The sequence below is a fragment of the Phodopus roborovskii genome, unplaced genomic scaffold, assembly GCF_943737965.1.
Source record: "Phodopus roborovskii unplaced genomic scaffold, PHOROB, whole genome shotgun sequence".
Lineage (NCBI taxonomy): Eukaryota > Metazoa > Chordata > Mammalia > Rodentia > Cricetidae > Phodopus > Phodopus roborovskii.
In genome coordinates, this window is record NW_026126648.1 from 5,529,158 (window position 1) to 5,541,988 (window position 12,831).

The window sequence follows — 12,831 nt, forward strand, 5'->3', positions numbered from 1 at the left end:
GGAGGCCCAGCTGGGCCTCGCACCCCAAACATTTTCGTATCATTTTTTTTTTTAAGTACATGTATGAGTATTTTGCCTACATCTGTGCAGTCAGTGCCTGAGGAGGCCAGAGGAGGGCATCAGATCTCCCTGGAACTGGGTTACGGACAGTTGCAAGCAGCTATACTGGTACTACGAACCAAACCCGGGTCCCCTACGAGACCACCAAATGCTCTCGATGGCTAGGCCACGTCTCCAGCCCCCTTTAAACTTGATCTTCCTCCATGCGTCCATTGGGCCACGCCACTTTCTAGGCATGGATCATACAGGCAGTCGCGGCAGACAGCACGGATAATGCAAGCTGGCACACTAGGCTTGCCTGGATGCTAGGATTTCCTTACCGGCCAGTCTTCCATGCTAGGCTGCACGCAAATTACCTGGCTAGTGCCTGGAAAACTACTCGGAATCACCAACACAGACACACATACACACACACTTGCACGCACACAGTCTTGCACGCACACACACACACTTGCACGCACACACACTTCAGGCTGCACTTGGCAACAGTTGGCAGCACCTTCATTCTCCTGCCAATCTGAAAGCCAACCGTGGGCGGGGTCGGACGTGGTGGAGGCCCGGGCCCGGCCGGGTGCGCACAACTTTCGGGGGCGTTTGTCCTCCCAGCCACACGGGAAGAGGAAACACAGGCCGCGTGTGGCAGAATCGGCCCCTTCCACCCTCCCGCCCAAGGCAACCGCCACAAAGGGGTGCAGGGGCGGGGTAAGACGCGGGCCCGCGCCCGCCCGCAGGAGGGGAGACTGAGGCCCGAGGCGGGCGTGCAGGGCGCTCCCCGGCCCGCTCACCTCGCCCGTGGTGTTGGCCAGGGCGATGAGGTCCCGCTTCGGGGACCAGCACAGGAAGACGATCTCCTGCGGCAGCTGCTTCTCCCCCACCACCCGGAAGGATGGGAAACAGGTCGGAAAGCGCAGCATCGGGGCGGCCCTGCAGCGGGCGCACAGCCCGGCGCGGCCCGCACAGCACCGACCTCGGCCCGCGCCTCGCCAGCCGCCTCCCGGGCCCGCCCTCCGCCCTCCGCCCTCCGCGCCCGCTCACGACGCTTCCGGCGCCCACGCCAGCCGGGGCGGCCCTCGAGAGGAAGTGAGTGGCTCGGGGGCGGGGCCGGGGCCAGGGGGCGGGGCAAGAGGGGCGGGGCCGGGGCGGGGCGCGCTCTGAGGTCCCGGGGTCGCTGAGAACACCCCTGGGGTGTTAGTGTGAGTCTGTGCAAACCCCTCCAGGGCTCCCGCTTGCTCGGGGATTCTCTGCCGTGCAAATGCAAAAAAGCGATTGTCACAGGTTTACGCTCTTGTCAATACGCCGCATCTACACACACACACACACACACACACACACACACACACACACACACGGGATCCGCCTTTGACACCCTCTTGGTAGTTTGCAGCCCGCAGAACTGGACAGAGGAAAACAAAACAACGAGAAACACCCCTATCAGGCAGCATTTTAGCAAGTTAAAAGAGAATTAACCATTGTTTAAAAAGTAAATGATTGCGATAAAGACTAATATCAAAGTGTTTACACCCTCCATGACACAGGGCATGTAATAGTTTGATTCCTCACACTATTTTAAATGAGCACTTCGCAGTTTGTAGCTAATCCACCACAGCTGAGGAATCCGAATTTATTCTACAGCTACCTAAGCGTTCGTTATGTGAGTGAACGTGGGGGCAACCTCAATGGTCAGTATGTTGATCACAACTGCTCTCGGGCACTTTCAAGTTATCAAACCCATTCTGCAAGCGGAGAGAGCACGCTTCAACATCTGTAGTACTTTTTTCTGCTAACTGTCTCCTATACTACTTCACTTGCTGTTCTTGGAAAGAAACTCGGAGACTAACTCATGCGATTCTAGTTTGACGTTCTAAAGACATCTGGAGAACTACGGTATTTTCAGTTGTAGGAAACATGCATTTATCAGTGTGATGATTGTTACATATGAAGCATAAACAGCACACTGTGTAGTAAGCAATGTATGATAGTTATTAACACGACACATTTACTTACCCTAAGCAAACTCCAGATTTGCTAAGAAATTATTAACATAGCCTTGCTCAAAATAGTGAAAAAATGTAAACCAAATGTCCAACCATAGGACAGTTTTAAAAATTTTATAGACATTAATTCTCATGTTTATGAAAAGGTACAGACCACTAAACATTTCCAATTAAGTTTCAGAGGAGGGGCAGCTCTAGCATGTTTCATATTCCTACTTATAAGAGAATCTAATTGAAGAAATTAAGGGGTTGTAACTGGCTTTCTCGGGATTGTAGTTTGATACTTTTAACTTCAGCATTCTCATGGTGCACACAGTTACTGAGTAGCCTAGGATGTTTGTGCACCCTTGCTATTCCTATTTGCAGATGAAGAAACAGGCCCATCTCCTCAGGCTGTTTCTCTTTGACTCCAAATGGGAATCTCATTATGTTACCCAGGCAGGCTTCGAACTCACAATCCAGCCTTAGTATCTCAGAGTGGCTGGGAATCCAGGCATGCAAGCTCACAGGCAGTTTCAGGCTTAGTTCCTCAGAGATCACATCTAACATTGTAGCTCTGCTAGTTTACAGAGTAGCATGAAAGCAAACGCTAGGAATCTTGGAAGTGACTAATGGGCTAAGAGCCACCTCCCAGAGTTCTGAGGTCTTCCCAGTCACTCTGGCTCTATTTTCCTCAATCTTGCTGAGTTAACATTTATACTGAAAATGCCTGAAACCAAACAGTAGTGACCTTAAATTTATTGCAATGACCTTCTTAGCTAACCCTCAAGTAATTTAACCCGAGTCTTAATGTTCCAATTAAAATTACATCAAATAAGTGAAATTGGATTTTTCCTTTGCATTTGGTGGAGATCGCCCTTACCCGTGCAGCTCCAAGTGTGCTAGCCTCTTGAGGAACATGGTTAAGGATCTGAGGCAGAAAGTGTTCTGTTACATGGCATTTTCATTCCTGAAGTTGGCATTTATGTGCACTGGCTGGCAGGAAAACATATTATTCTGTATGTCAGTGTCCCATGAATGGAGATCATATGTGAATCAGATGGGGATCTGGTAGAACTCAAGGAAGGCAAGAGACTTCAAACTAGAATCGCATGAGTTAGTGTCTGAATTTCTTTCCAAACAGCAAGTAAAGTAGTAGGGGAGACTATCCTGGGTTTTCTAAGAAAGCAAACCGAGCCAGCCAGTAAGCAGAGCCGCTCCATGGCCTGGGCATCAGCCCCTGCCTTCATGTTCCTGCCCTGCTTGATCAGCTGATGATTTGTGACCGGGACCACACAGGCCCTTTGCTCTCCAAGTTGCTTTCTTTATCATAGCAACAGAAAGCAAACTAGGATACCATTTGTTTAACATTCCCCTTTCAAGGCTGAGAGATCTCCTGCTGCTGCCTCAAGCGTGCATTTTAATATTCAGATATTCAAATTTCTGGTAAGAACAACCAATTCCTCCCTCTCTCAATTCACATACTACCTCCCAGAGACACAAATGACATTTTCTCATTAGTGTATTCTGAGAACACGTTATGTCCCTACAATTAGTATGCACTGAATGTAAGAACGGATTCACTAAATAATTTATTTTTAATTTTCTAAGAAAGTAACTTTGTTGTTAAAGTGTGTGTGTGGGGGGGCTCTTTGCAGGATCCAGAAGGGAATGTGGGCTCCCCCGGACCTGGCATTACAGGCAGTTGTGAACAGCCTGATGTGTACTGGGAACTCAACAGGCACTCCAGCCCCAGAAGTGGTTTTTGAAAGCTCGTTTTCATTTTAGCAGCTCTGGGGGTTAAACCCATGCAAGTGCTCTACCATTAACTAAGCCACATCCCTAGCCCTTGTTTTATTGCTTTTATCTTGAGGCAGGGTGACTTGGTTGCCCAAGCTGTTCTTAAGCTTCTGATCTTAACCTCTCAGACATTTGGGATTACAAGCATGTATCACCATGCCACAGAGATTTAAAAGGTACATTATTCTTGACTAAAACTAAGGCTCAGGTTCCTTAATTCTAAGATGTAATTTGTCTACTTTTCAATATTTCCAAAATCAGAAAAAACCTAAAAGCTAGTAGGTGTAATTAGTAAAGTACTGTTCCTTTACCCCAGGGAAGGCTATGGTAAAATTAATGTTGAATTCTTTGTGTTGAGTGGGCTAGGCCTAAACACAAGTTCTAGCAATCCTCCGTCCTCAGCCTCTAGAGTAGCCAGACTGGAGGTATATTCCATAGCACCTAGCTAAGTGATGTAATTTATAATTGATATTATCTTAGAATTAAGGAATATGGAGATAAAAATGATCCTTGGTCACCAGGACCCAACTCTTCAGAGGTCGTGGTCCCTCAGGTGTCTGAGTTTTGGAGAATTCCATACATCTGATCATGGTATGGTAGACACAGTAAAGTCTGGCAATGTCCCTTCCCAAAATGGAAACAGAGAGGTGAACTCAGTGATCTCCAGTTCCTGTCTCAGCTGAGTCCCTCCTGTCATCAAAGCCATCTGTGTATGAAGCTCAGGGATGCAACACTTGCCCAACACACACACACACACACATTGCACACAACACACACACATTGCACACACGCACACAGTACAATAATCCTTTCATACACTGTTAAGATTTGTCATTCAGATCGTTTTAGTAGAAAGCTGATTAGCTGGAAGCCAGGCAGGAATTACAGGAGGGACAAACAATCAAGAATGATAGGAGAATATGGGCGGAGTCAGAGGAGATGCCAGCCAGCCACCGAGGAAGCAGGGTGTGTGGAAAAGAGGTAACAAGTCATGAGCCACGTGGCAAAGCGTGGGTTAATCTACATGTAAGAACTAGGTAATAACAAGCCTGAGCTGTTGGCTGAGCATTTATAATTTAAACTGTCTCCAAGTCAGTTAGTTGGGAAGCAGCTGCTGGCTATGTGCGGGGAGCAGGTGGTAAGGGCAAGGAAACTCTGACAACACATTCATGTGCACCTGGGTTTCGTCAAAGGACACAGACATGTGAGCGCAGAATGCAAGAGCACAGAAAGCAAGGGGTCGAAGAAGAGTCCGTGGGAGCTTATTAAGTCCCAGCGCTGCTGAACTAGCCTTAAAGCAAAGAATCTTCTTCTTGGCATATGTGTATGGATGCACACGCATGTGGGGAATGTGTGCCAAGATACGTGTGCAAGTCAGCCCTCTCCCTCCTCTGCGTTTTCAATCAGGTCCTCTTGTAACCAGACATTTCTCTCCCACCCTTCAGTTCCCGAATAAGCCTTCAGGGGCTTGATATTAATTACAAACTGTTTGACCTATCAGCTCAGGCTTACTATTAACTAGCTCTTACAATCAAATTAACCCATTTCTATTCATCGTGCATCGTCGCAGGCTCATGGCTTGTTACCTCACATCTTGCTTCTCTGGCAGCTGCTGGTGTTCCTCTGACTTCACCTTCTCTCTGTATGTCTGTTTGGATTTCCTGCCTGGCTATCGTCCAAATCAGTGTCTTTATTAACCAATGGTAATAAAGCATATTCATAGCATGCAGAGGGGCATCCCACATCCGTCTCTCTTATTTCTGCCACTGCACTGGTACGTAGGCTAGCTCACACAGAGCTTCTGGGAATTCACGGCTCTGCCTCCCATAATGCTATAGGGTAGTGGGTTATACATCTCATCTGCCTTTTTCTGTGGACCTGAAACTTGTCTTTTAATGTCACCTGATGTTCACTATTACCCTTTTAGTCTGCCCCAGGCTTAAACATCTCACATAGGACTTTAGCAGGCCTGGCTCACAGGGAGTGAGTGCAGCACTCCAGCTAACACCAAAGCCAAGAGGCTTCACTATGAGCTCCAGAGCAGCTGTTTGGAAACAAGAGAAAAGTCATTATGCAGATTAATCCATTTACAATGACGCAGTCAAAGAGATGGCGCCAGGTGCCTGGCGGACAAATGGAGTGATGAACTGCTTATTCGTGGAGGGGGACACACTCTGCAGTGACAGTGTCCACCTGGCCTCTGTGGTCACACAGCTCACTTCCTGCAGGAAACTGAAGCTGGCATATATGAAAGGCTCCCAAGGCCATACTGAAGACACGGGCTAATAAAGGGGATCTGGTCAAGGCCACACAGCCAGGGATGCTCCTCGGTACGCGTAAAGGGGATCTGGTCAAGGCCACACAGCCAGGGATGCTCCTCGGTACGCGAATAGCGGTTAGTCACTACCCTGCCTCACAGCACAAGTTGGGACACACCCTTCCAACGCCTGAGGGATTCCATACCATCAGAAGACAACTGTGGCCGGTGAGATGGTGAGGACTGCGCCACCAAGCCTCATGACATCAGGCCAGTCCCTAGAATCCACACGGTGGAGAGCACAGACTCACACGTGACTGCTGTGGCATATATGGGTACACACAGGCACACATACAATATATCACTCCGTAAATAAAAATGGTAATAATAAGGACAACTGGAGAAAGTACTGAAAAAATAAAGGTTTAATAATAAAACAAGTACAATCCTCTTATCTTTACAGTGCTTTAATATCAATTTACCCCATCATCTTCAGATCTAATCTTCAAATAATTTGTTGAAAAGAGTCCGGGCATGTCCAACCTTTGGACATTGCAACAAGATATCATCTACAATGTTCCACTCAAGGACTATGTGATTTGAGTTATGAAGAAAGCCACACAAAGCCTCATAATGATTAAATGTGTTTATGCTTCTGTTGGGCCACACGCATAGCTACCCTGGGGTATACATTGTTAATACTCAGACATCTGTACTGGCCTGCCCTTGGGGTTCTGACAGGACACGCCCTCAGCTGCAGCCACTGAGCATCACCTGTGCACATTCACTGTGTTCTTTTCAAAGGGCCCCGCCCCTCCCCCCACCTCTCTCTGCACTTCTCTGCCTTTTTTCTCGATCGGTCTATCCCTCCTCTCCTCTTTTCCCTATTCCCTTTCCTCTAATAAAAATGCCTCCACGTGAGTTCTGTCCCATGGCATTTTTTCTCTCGAGCCACTTTTTCAATTACAGCACAGGTGGCCCCATGGGTCTTGGACTGGATGTGCCTTAGTGTCCTTGTAGTGCTTGGTCATTTAACAAAACAATTTCATTTCTAAATTAAAACAAAGGCCTGACGTAAGGAAAACCATAGATTTTCATTTGCATTAATCTCTGGTATTGTATGTAAATGTAGGCTGCACGTTCACTTTTTGGACAAAAGGAAGCCTGGTGGAATTTAAAGAGTGGGAAAACATGCAGAGCCGAGAACCAGCTCAGGGCTGGAAGCTCCCAGGTCTGCAGAGGCAGTGAAAGGACTCAGGTTCGAAGCCAACAAATGCCACTTGCCTGTTAGCGACCGAGCTCAGGAAGGTGCACACCTTTGAAGTGTGGCACTTGGAGAAAATGGCATCCAAGGCTGGACTGTAAATCTTCCTTATTCTCCAGTCACTGGGCATTTAAGAGCGAGGGTATTGATGGGCCCTGTCCTCCTCTTCCTTCGTGGAGCAGATGTGTGATTCATGGGTTGTCCTTTAGTGGCTCCGCTTTTATCTTATTACTTTTTCTTTGCTTCTGCTTTCTGACAGCTCTGAAAAGCAAGGTGCTAAATTATTTCATGGAATGAGCACAGTGAATTATGTAATTGTGTTGAAGTTTAATTAACTGGCTAACCAAATAGGGAAATAGGAGACATGAAAGACTTTACTGTGTAGGAAGCATAAACCTCCAGTGTCCTAACCATGATGACAGAGAAACAGACAGAGGCCTGATCAAGCAGAATGTCCCCAAAGACATTTCTTTAAAAGATGGTTACTGCAGATTTAGAACAAGCTATTTAGGACAGACCCGCCACAGAAGTGAGCAGCCACACCAGTAAACTTGTCTCTTTGCTACGTATAGACTGCTCAGCTCAGCACTTCCGTACCTGATCCCTGGATTACATTTTCCCCCTTGAAATGGATTCATACATGCGGCAGTCAGCAGGGGCAGAAAGATGAAACAGCACAACCGGAAAAGAAAAATCGAGCACACTGAAGAGAGCCCAATCCTAAAGCCCCAAGCTAACCTTCCTCTCCCTCACAGGCGTGAAAGTGCCAGCTTCCTCAGAGGATGCCCAGCTTTTGTGTCCCAAGCGTTTTGAAAACAAGCCTCTGAATGAACAGGCCAGAGCTGCCCCTCTGCAGCGCGCTACAGAAGATAGAACAGAGCCTCTGCTTCGCTGAGGCAAGACAACTGTTGATGCACTCCCCCACGCCGGCAGGGTCATGCCATTTACCCACCGAGCACTGGGCACGCAGCACTGGGCATTGCCTGGAAATGGCCTGGCTACCCGGCAACATCAGTTTCTGAGAGTCAGAAGCCACAGCCCTCCTAAGCCATAAGAAGCAGGCCCTTCTGGGCCTCCCTTCCTTGGTTAAGGCTTCCTGAACAGCAGGCTACCCTTGAGCCGGTCAAAGCTGGGCCTCAGCTCTCGTTCAGTCAGTATAGTGTGCATCGGGTGTGGGAAATGAAAACTAGTGGGCAGAGTCTTCAAATTCACTGGGCAGGCAGACGTCTCTCTCCCCTGGTGTTTCTCAGGTGAAGAACTCGAGGCTCTTAAGTCCTAGAATCATCTAAGGACAGAGTGACGGGGCCAGCCTGACTCTAGACTCTGTTTCCACACTCACGGGACAGGGACTACTCAACTAGTAAAAGGCCGCCCCCAGGGTCGCTGGGAAACACCGGCGCTTAGCGGGTTCTTGGCCACTCACTCAGCAGACCTCTACTCGATGATATGCGCCTTCAATACTCCGTGCTACCGGCTGAGAGTGCCCAGTCCCTCAACCTCAATTCTTACTGTCTCTTTGCGTGTTACGTAAACCTCCTTCTCTTAAAGTGGGATGGTCCCCTGATAAGCAAGGACTTAGCAAAGTTAGTGAAGTCAAGCATGACCCCAAATAGGAAAGTCAATGAAGCCGTGTGTCTCTATTTAAATTTTAAAGTTCTCTTTGGTTCATCTACTCATAAGCAGGATTAAAAATGAACCAGATTTCACCGGGGAATAAGCAGAAGGAAGAGAATTTAAAATCATTCACTTGTAATGTATAAACAAAACTTTCTAGAGCTAAGTACGCACATGCTGGTGAACTGGATGAGTAAAATTTACCATTTTAGTTTGCCTTGAAATTACACTGACCTAGCATTTGTCCTCTAGCCTCGGGGATTTATGTAACTGACAGAATAAGCTTTCACCACAAGAGGGAGCCAGCATCATTTTAGTTCACATCCACAGGAAAATGTAACAACAAAAAAACAAAATACAAAAGTCAGCTGTAAAGTGCTTAGGACTGAAAGATATTGCACAACACGGTATGCTCAGGTATATATTAAAACACTTGCTATTTGTAAAGAAAGCGCATTCTGTCAGGGCTGGAGATGCTTGTGACCCAGTGGCTAAGAGGACTTGATGCCTTTGCACAGGACCCAGGTTTGATTCTCAGCACCCAGGCGGGCGGCCCCTATAACACACACACACACACACACACACACACACACACACACACACACACACACACGTGCAGTAAGTATTTCTGTCAACTTCACTATGTGGGCTTTTCTGGAAGACAGTAGCAGAGTCTAAAGGAGTTTTCTGAAGCAATGCCACTAACATCACCAGGTACACTGCAACTCAGAGGATTTATTTACCCTTTGAATAAAAGTTGATAAAACCCAATACTGAAAGATAGTGATTGCCCCCCCCCCTCGCCAAAGGAAACAGAATGTGTGTAACTACTACAATCAACAGATCAGCATTCATGTGATATACAGACATACACGCAGGCAAATCACCCAAACACAGTTAAAGTAAAAATTTATCTTTAGAGGGGTCACTCCTGTGCATTAACCCAGTTGGTATATACAGAAGTAGTTTTTTTCCTAAACATGCTATAATTACTAGAATCTTTCTTTGTTTTGAGACAGGGTTTCTGTGTGTGACAGCCATGGCTGTCGTGGAACTTGCTCTGTAGAGCAGACTGGCCTGAACTCACAGAGATCCACCCGCTCTGTCTCTGCCTTCCGAGTGCTAGGATTAAGGGCATGGGCCGCCACTACCCAACAACTGGAATCATTTTACTCTGAGTTATCGATGCCAAATGTTGGTGGGGGGAGGTGTCAAAATAATCATAGGGAAAAAAAATAACAATTTAAATATTTAAGTAAAAGGCATGTGTAAATGTGTTCTAAAAATGTATACAACTAACTAGTACTAATATAAATAAAGTTTACTTTAAATATTGTGGCTAGGTTTGCTTAGCTCATTTTAATTGGCTAAAGGAGCAAGCTGTACTGTTTGAGTCCCACATGAACTCAGCTCTTTGCTGCTTTGGGATGCACACTTTCCTGCTATGGAAGGGTTTGCTCCATCCCATCCGAAATGCCTTCCCTGTCCCCTCCTGCCACCAGGCGTCTGCCCCGGTCTTCCCATGCAGCCTGACCCGAGCGAGGATCATTACCTTCGGTGAAGTCTGCACTTTCATCCTAAAATTAGCATTCCGTATGAGCCACGGGAGATGGAAAGTTACGCGCTTCCTCCTCTGGTTTTGGCTGTCTTGTGTCTCACCTGCCAGCCTGAGTTCCCTGAAGCATGCTTTGCTAGCCTCTGTGTCCCCCCTCAGACCAGGTAATAAGACACAATGGTGACAATGGCGACTGTCACTCCTGAGTCCACAGACTGAGCTAGGAACCTTGACACCAGCAATCTTTTTTTTTTTTTTTTCTAGAGAGAAAGAGAATTCCACTGACTTGTTAGGTCTCTTAGCGATGCCAATGTTGGGACAATTGCTGCGTTTGTGATCCAACGCGCCACAAATAAAGCAGCCATCTTTGGGGCCCGCACAGGAATGGTCCGGGAGTGCACAGCGATTGCAAGTGCTGCAGTGGATCCAGGCTGTGAAGGAAAACTTAAGTTTCAGAAGAGGCTCATTTGACATGATTTTTCATTTCAGTAACCTCTGAGGTAGGGTCTATGAATAATGTTTACTTCAGATAGTGTGGCCGGTGGGCGTAACTCATTTTACTTTGGCTAAAGAGATCATGGTGAAGTGTCTGAATCCCACATGACCCGGCAAGTTCTGCTATAATGCAAACAAACTCAGCCTTGCCCAATACGTCATGACCTGACGGCCGCTGCCACAACAGAGGCTGGCGGAGAGGGACAGCGCCGGGTACCACACTGACACGGGCTAGCGTCAGCTCGCACTACGAAAGACGTGTGTCAGTAGTCATAAAAGTCAATGTGGGCCTCTACATTATTTTCCGTTACGAATGTAATTAAAGTCTTATGCACGTGGGGAGAGCTAAGCGTGTCTCCTGGGGATCTCAAACACTTACAAGGCTTCACACACTTTCTGCAGAGAAAGCAATGACTCCATTTCCTGCCATCCTACAGAAACAAATTTTAAAATGTTCAATTCGTTATAACAGCCAAGTTCCACAATTAAAAATTAAAATGCCTTATTAAAATGTGTGTAAATTATTCATTCCTTATTTCTTCCTTTCCTGGGCTTCACAATTAAATACTCTGATTTTAATTTATGCATTTCTCCACTTAACTCAAATGCCTCCTTGATGGGCCTCAATTTCCTTAACTATGAAACTAGATTTATCCAAATGATCTTGAAAATCCACTCTGCTTCAAGCCATCCAATCTTCACAAAGAAGGACCCAAATGAAAATTTCAAGAGAATTAATGATTCCATAATTTTATGTGCTCTATACTACATAGCCCTTAATGAAATTCATATTTGAGAGCGTCGTGTAATTTAGAGAGAGAGAGATTACAGGTTACTTCTTGAGTAACTTTTTTTTTTTAAGTGTGAAGTAAAACATACCTAGAAAAGTACATTCAACATATATATACATGCACTTTACAAATATTAAAGCAACTGCCTGTCGAGAATTGGGCCCCCTGGACCCCAGAGCCCTCCTGACACGGGCTGCCAGTCCAGCGTTCCTCTCTCTCACTGGACAGTGCAGCTCTAACTTTTCTGACCCTCATTTCCCTATAATTGTTTATTTTTACCACCCGTGTGCTTATTGCTAATTAAGTTTTTCCCTCTCGATTTTAAACTTTATAAACCTGGACGTAATTCAGACCATTCTAAACCAAGTGGAAATAGTTATTTGAACTAAGCTGTTCTTTGGAAAATAATTTGTGCTGTTTAGAAAAGCTAAACTCCATATGCTCTTTCTGACTAGACAATAAAAATGCACCAAGTGGCTGAAAAGTTGTCCTATCTCCTTAAAAAAATAAGCAGGAGCTTATTTGTTATTGTTCAAAGGTGGGGCTGGGCAAGAGGTCCTTCAGTCGGTGCACAGTTTCAAGCTGTGCCACACCCAGACAATGGAAGTCATTAACAAGAACGGGCTACTTGGCCAGGGAAAGAAAGACACCGCTTTAAACGGCCATTTCAGATGAGAAGCCAGTCTGAAAAGCAGTTACACATGCTGTGTGATTCCAATTTTATGACTTTCTGGAAAAGGCAAAACTACAGATCAGTTGCCCGAGGTTGGGGAAGGGGAGGGTGAGCACGCAGCGCACAGACGATGGATTTCCAGGGAACACGGTGAAGTCCCTCTATATGACCCTACAGTGGCAGAAGCAGGTCAGTAGATACTCATCCAACTCAAAGAACACACAGCACCAAAAGTGAACCTCAAAGTAAAGCATGGGCCCGGGCTTTAAGGACAAGTGTGTCCATCAACCGTCACAGAAGGTATACTCCAGTCCCAGACAGTAACAAGAAGGGCTGAGTGGGGGTAGGA

The 12,831-nt window shown here is 46.5% G+C and overlaps 2 protein-coding genes across 3 annotated transcripts in view; both read right to left on the reverse strand.

Moving 5' to 3' along the window:
• Window positions 1-1,055, reverse strand: part of Anapc4 (anaphase promoting complex subunit 4) — a 28,279-nt gene extending 27,224 nt beyond the window's left edge. For both annotated transcript variants that reach the window (XM_051174096.1, XM_051174095.1), the window contains exon 1: window positions 846-1,055. In XM_051174096.1, the coding sequence (XP_051030053.1) occupies window positions 846-974 (129 nt within the window). In that variant the 5' untranslated portion in view covers window positions 975-1,055. The remainder of the gene's footprint in view (window positions 1-845) is intronic.
• Window positions 1,056-6,502: 5,447 nt separating this feature from the next.
• Window positions 6,503-12,831, reverse strand: part of Zcchc4 (zinc finger CCHC-type containing 4) — a 36,556-nt gene continuing 30,227 nt past the window's right edge. The window contains exons 11-13 of the mRNA XM_051174097.1: window positions 11,398-11,449; window positions 10,810-10,954; window positions 6,503-7,615 (exon numbers count right to left, since the gene is read on the reverse strand). Of these exons, the coding sequence (XP_051030054.1) occupies window positions 7,546-7,615; window positions 10,810-10,954; window positions 11,398-11,449 (267 nt within the window). The 3' untranslated portion in view covers window positions 6,503-7,545. The remainder of the gene's footprint in view (window positions 7,616-10,809; window positions 10,955-11,397; window positions 11,450-12,831) is intronic.